This window comes from Bos indicus x Bos taurus, chromosome 7 (genome assembly GCF_003369695.1).
Source record: "Bos indicus x Bos taurus breed Angus x Brahman F1 hybrid chromosome 7, Bos_hybrid_MaternalHap_v2.0, whole genome shotgun sequence".
NCBI lineage: Eukaryota > Metazoa > Chordata > Mammalia > Artiodactyla > Bovidae > Bos > Bos indicus x Bos taurus.
The window spans coordinates 71,975,849-71,981,848 of record NC_040082.1 but is presented as its reverse complement, the minus strand read 5'-3'; the positions used below and the strand labels follow the sequence as shown (position 1 = coordinate 71,981,848).

The following is a 6,000-nucleotide window of genomic DNA, read 5'->3' as shown; positions in this document are numbered from 1 at the left end:
CCTTTAGCTCCTACGCTATTCTGTGTGGGGCAGTGGGAAAGAATCCACCTTCCAATGCAGGAGACGCACCGGGGACTTGGGTTCGAACTCTGGGTCGAGACGATCCCCTGGAGGAGGAACTGGCAATCCACTCCAGTATTCTTGCCCGGAAAATAACCTATGGACAGAGGAGCCTGGCGGGCTACAGTCCATGGGGTTGCAAAGAGTTGGGCACAACTGAGCACATAGGCACTAGACCTATTCCATGGGGCCTGTGAAGTTGGAGAGAGAGGTTTGTTTAGGTCAGTGATGTCTAGAGATCAGCTCTGGAGGAAGCATTGTGCTTGTCCCTTTTCACACCTTTGCACCTTTATTTAAGTGTTTTTTCCTAAGGCTGGGGGCTTCCTAAGGTAGGGATCTCATCCTTTGTTTCCCCAGCATCCTGCAAAACTGCCTGGAATACAAAAAAATGGTTGCTGAAAGAAGCAGTGAAACATCTCAGCATTTATCAAGTATGTAGTCTGTATAGGCTCCAAACACCTTTGCCTTGCAAGAGCCTCAGAGCCACCCTGTGCATTGGAAACCACAGGTGAGTAAACTGAGGCTTGTGGCTTTTTAACTGAGTGGCTCAAGGCCATTCATTGAGTGGCACCTCACAGGCCCTCAGGATGGTCATGGGAGAATAAAGGGTTGCAAGTAATCTGAATTGGGGCAGTTGATAGGAGGTAACTGTCAGTCGGAAATGACTAGTTCAAAAGATTAGGTGCGAGGGAGTCCCAGGTGGCGCTAGTGGTAAAGAACCCGCCTGCAAAGGCAGGAGACATGAGACGCTGGTTCGATCCTTGGATTGGGAAGATTCTCTGGAGGAGGGCAGCCCACTCCAGTATTCTTGCCTGGAGAATCCCATGGACACAGGAGCCGGGCAGGTTACAATCCATATCGTGACATAAAATCGGACACGACTAAAACAATTTAGCATGCAAGAAGGAAGAAGGAGCCAGTCAGAGCTCCCCCATTGAATTGACTAGAAAGGATTAGCAGGAGTCACTCCTTAGCAGAACAAAGGACGGGTCCTTGTAGGGCGGGACCCTGGAGTGTAGACCCGGCTCTTCTTCAACTCACTGCCAACCTGACTATGCACTTGGGAACAGTCAGGATACCTCATTCTCTTCAACAGGAGGCCACCTGAGGTCACAGTGCTCCCCTCATCACACTGGTTCCAGGGAACACCTTCCTTCCAAGACAGCTTGCTTGCTTTCTTGGCAGGGATGCATCCCAGCACTCAGGTGTGGTAAGGACCTGTTGTCTATCTCCTTGGCTGGTCTGTGGGACTTGGAGGGAAGGAAGCTACGGGCATCCTGAGCTCCAAGTCTACTGGGGCCAGTTTCGGGGTGAAGGCTGAAGGACGGAATTTAGGGAGCAGCAAGCGAAAGCCAATACCGCGGAAGACAACGCCAAAAGTGCCTTTCTCCCAGGTGGGCTCGCCATTAACAGATAGAAGGATGGCGGGTAAACACTCCACTGAGGCAATAATTATGCACATTTACTAAGCCCTAGGAGGAATGGTAGTCACGTGGCTCTCGAGGGCGGCGCCCTCAGCTTTGAGATGGAGTTAACACTAATCACAGAAGGCTTTCTGGAGGAGGCGGAATTTTTTATGGCGGTCGTTTGTGATTTTTCTCTGAACATATAGGATGAACTTAGCACTCTAGGGACCAAATAGGTACCCAGGTGAGCATTTTGTCGGGGATCAAGCCGGGAGGAGGAGGGAGGGTCAGAGTTGGATCGGGTTAGGCGAAGGGCCTGGGGGAGGTCGGCGTCGCGGGGTCGTTATTTGGGTTTCCCCACCTGCCCTCGCGGTGTCTTTGGTGATTGGACGCAGTAGGCCAGTGCTGCGGGGCCCCGGGTACTGGGTGCAGGCCTCGATGTGCCAGACGCCCGAGGGCAGAGCGCCCCAGACCAGGAATTAGGCGAGCAGTCTTGGCGGGGCCAGCCCGGCGGTCCGCCCTCCCAGCCCTGTTCCGCCGGGGTCCCGATGTCCGGCCCGCAGGGGCGAGGCGCGCGCTCCCCGGGGAGCAGGGTTGCGGAGCAGGCGGCCTGCGCGGGGCGGAGGTGGCACGAGAGGGCCATCTGCCTGGGTGCAGAGAACTGCAGCGTCCGCGGTGCGAGGCTCGGCCCCTCCGGGCCCCCAGCTCGCGTCCACTGCCCCGCGCGCACACACCTACTGACGCCCGCCCGCGCCCCCGGCCCGAGTCCCAGTGCCAGGCCTAGACCCGGACTAGGCGCGGGAGGCGGTGCAGGGATTAGTGGACCCCTCCCCCAGCGCTCCCCTAGCCCCGCCCGGGGCTGCGAGGACCCCTGGGCCCGGGGGTGACGAGGGAGCTTCGTCCCGGCGGTGCCCGGGCTCGGGACTCGGCCTCACTGGGCGGGGGCCGCACCGCGGCAGGCCGAGGTGCGGGCGTGCTGTCAGATTGCTGCCCGGCTCGGGTGCGGGGGGTGGGCTCAGCGCGGGGGTCGCCTGGCCTCATCCCCCCACGGAGGCCAAGGCTGGGCGGGCAGTGCCCGGGCGGGTAACCCGACCCGACCCAGCTCCCGGGAGCCGCTCACCCCGCACGGCCGGGCAGGGGGAGGAAGAGGAATGGAGGGAGGGGGAAGGGAAGGGATGGTGGGTGAGGGGCTGTGGGGACTGCAGGGCTGAGTCCCCGGCCTGTCTGCGCTGCTCTAGGGCGGCTGCCTTTGGTGCCTGGGACGAGCCAGCCTCCGGCCTCGCAGGCGTCGGGCCTGCGGCAGAAGGGAGCCCTGGGGCTGCACAGGCTTGGCTCGGGGAGGCAGACCCGAGCTGCTGCCTCCATTTTGTTTCCTGCTCTGCTTGGTCTGTGGTGGTGGTGATGTGGGCTTGGGGTGCGGCCCGGCAGGGGGTTCACCTGCGGCCGCGCCTGCTCGGGGTTTGAGGCCTCGAAGACCCCAGCCCAAGCCCCCAGGTGAGCCCCGCGGTAGGAGGGGGGTTGCCTTGGTCTCGAGCCCGAGCCGAGCGGGCTGAAGGCAGGTGCCCAGTGGATAGGGAACCCGGGCTGTAACCTAAGATGGAGGCCGGGACTGACGCGGGCCCGAGCGGGGCTGGCGGGGCGGTCGGACAGGCCTCAGCCCAGCCAGGTGCCGCCGGGGCTGGGGCTCCAGACCGGTAGGGTTCTGGAAACGTGTGCAGCCCGGGGCCGGCGCAGCTCCCCGAGGTAGGTGAGGGGATCGGAGTGCCACCCACGACGCCCGCAGGCCCCGACACTCCGGGGAGGCGCGCGAGGCCCCTGGGGAGCCCGCCTCAGGCCCCGCCCGGGCAGTCGGGCCGGCCCGTAGGCCCGGGCCGCGAGCGGGCGCGCAGGGGGAGGGGAGGGGGCGGCAGCGGCGGCTCCGCTGATTGGGTGGCGCGCTCGCGAGCCCGACTTCACCCGCCCTGAACCCCGAAGAGTGAGGCAAAGGAGCGCGCGCCTTGGGGGAAGGGGTGCGCGCGCACTCGGGGCCCCAGCCGCACGCGGGCCGGCGCGAGGCGCTCGGTCGCACGCGCCACCGCGGGGGCGCGCGCGGTGGGGGTGTGAGGAGGAGGAGGCGGCGGCGGAATAGGCCGGGGCAGGTCGCGCTTGCTACCTTCTCTCCTGAAGAGAGACGCGGGGGGAGGGGGGTGCGGCGAGCGGCTCCACGCTCTCCCCACCGCTCCGCTCGCGCCCCAGTGTAATGAGGGTCACCCCCTCCCCCCAGCCGGCCCGGGAGGGGGCGCGGGGCACGGTAACTAGTGCGCTGGGGTGGGCGGCGGGCTGGCGCGAGCGGATGGGGGAGGCGGCCGGGCGGGGAAGATGGTGGTGGCCGTGAGGTGAGGGGCGCGGGGGAGGGCCGGGCGCGGCGCAGGGTTGGTGGCCCGCGGCGTTGCAGCCGCAGGCCCCCTCCCCCTACATCACTACCAGCCGGGCTCAGGCCTAGCCGGCCGGGCCTCCGCGAACTTCCTCCCCGCGCGGCCCGTGCCCCGCCGGCCTCCCGCGCGCACCTCGGCCTCCGCCTCCCTTCAGGTAGCCGGCTGGGGGGCACGGGGCTGGCTGCCCTTCTGCAGCAAACTTTGCTTGGTGCTGAATATTGATGAGTGCGATCGGCTCGGCCAGAAGGTGCTACCGGCGCTGCGGGAAGGAACGCGGCCCGGGCAGGCGGCGGCGGCGTCGGCAGCAGCCATGTTTGTCAAGCTGTAGCAGCTGCTGCTGCTGCCCTGACTCGGCTTCACCGACTGCCTCCGTTTCTCCCCCTGCCGCGTTCCGGCCTCTGGGCCTGCAGCTGTGGACCAAGCAGGCCTGCAATCAGAAAGGAGAACTTCGGGGTGCACCCGCTTCGCCGACTTGCTTGCGGCCTGAGCACGGCCACTGCAAAGGCTCGGGCGCCAGTTGGGGCGCAGGGTGCAGCGCTATTGTGACCGCTGCGCCCGAGAGAGCCAGGAAGGATGGGGGTGGGTAACCTTTTTGTGCAGCGTCCCGGAGCCCCCCTCGAACCCTACAGCCCCCTGCTTTTGGGAGATCCGGCCGCTGGACTCCTAGCGGGGGAGGGGAAAGACAATCCTGTTTGAGATTTGGAAATTTCTACTGCCAACGGGATTTTAATTTTAGATCAGCCCAACTGCCCACCAGTCTGCAGGAAAAAGGGACGGGCTGTTTCCATGTGGCAAGATCTACCCGTCTCCGGGAAGATGGAGTTCGCGGAGGCTCACCGAGGCTGTTTTTCCATCGTCAGCTGGGGAACTTTTTCCACCCATGGAAGTGCAGCAGAAAAGCATCGAGGCCACTAGGCCTTGAGAAGTGGCTGCCATTTTGAAGATAAGAGTCAAATGGCCCATTAACTCAGATTAATTGACGTGTTTTTGGATTCCAGGTTGATGCTGGCCCAGGATGGATCAGACCTGTGAACTACCTAGAAGAAATTGTCTGCTGCCCTTTTCCAATCCAGTGAATTTAGATGCCCCTGAAGACAAGGACAGCCCTTTCGGTAATGGTCAATCCAATTTTTCTGAGCCACTTAATGGGTGTACTATGCAGTTATCGACTGCCAGTGGAACATCCCAAAATGCTTATGGACAAGATTCTCCATCTTGTTACATTCCACTGCGGAAACTACAGGATTTGGCCTCCATGATCAATGTAGAGTATTTAAATGGGTCTGCTGATGGATCAGAATCCTTTCAAGACCCTGAAAAAAGTGATTCAAGAGCTCAGTCGCCAATTGTTTGCACTTCCTTGAATCCTGGTGGTCCAACAGCACTTGCTATGAAACAGGAACCCTCTTGTAATAACTCCCCTGAACTCCAGGTAAAAGTAACAAAGACTGTCAAGAATGGCTTTCTGCACTTTGAGAATTTTACTTGTGTGGACGATGCAGATGTAGATTCTGAAATGGACCCAGAACAGCCAGTCACAGAGGATGAGAGTATAGAGGAGATCTTTGAGGAAACTCAAACCAATGCCACCTGCAATTATGAGCCTAAATCAGAGAATGGTGTAGACGTGGCCATGGGAGATGAACAAGACAGCACACCAGACAGTAGACACGGTGCAGGCAAACCGCCATTCTTGCCATTAGCTCCTCAGACCGAAACGCAGAGAAATAAGCAAAGAAGTGACGTGGACGGCAGCCATGAAAAAGCAGCCCTTCTCCCAGCCCCCCTTTCGCTAGGAGATACAAACGTTACCATAGAAGAGCAATTAAACTCAATAAATTTATCTTTTCAGGATGATCCAGACTCCAGTACCAGTACATTAGGAAACATGCTAGAATTACCTGGAACTTCATCATCATCTACTTCACAGGAATTGCCATTTGTAAGCAGTTTTTGGTACAACTTAAATATATACATTAATGTATATATACAGGCAACTTAAAGGGAAACTATAAAAACCGGTTATAACTAATTGGTTTTTGGTTGTTTACCAGTTCACAGATGAAAGCTTATTGCTAATAATAAGCTCTTTGGGAAAATTTTACTTTGATCTAAAATTT

At 59.7% G+C, this 6,000-nt stretch overlaps 1 protein-coding gene across 8 annotated transcripts in view; it reads left to right on the top strand.

Annotated features, from left to right (window-relative positions):
• The first annotated feature begins 2,411 nt into the window (after window positions 1-2,411).
• Window positions 2,412-6,000, top strand: part of NSD1 (nuclear receptor binding SET domain protein 1) — a 153,453-nt gene continuing 149,864 nt past the window's right edge. The window contains exons 1-3 of one of the 8 annotated variants that reach the window (XM_027546878.1): window positions 3,552-3,756; window positions 4,879-4,992; window positions 5,733-5,822. In XM_027546878.1, coding sequence (XP_027402679.1) covers window positions 4,963-4,992; window positions 5,733-5,822 — 120 coding nt within the window. In that variant the 5' untranslated portion in view covers window positions 3,552-3,756; window positions 4,879-4,962. Of the gene's footprint in view, window positions 2,432-2,845; window positions 2,961-3,551; window positions 3,757-3,878; window positions 4,035-4,863; window positions 5,823-6,000 lie in introns of those variants that run through there. The other 7 variants (XM_027546876.1, XM_027546874.1, XM_027546873.1 and 4 more) reach the window with 7 other exon arrangements.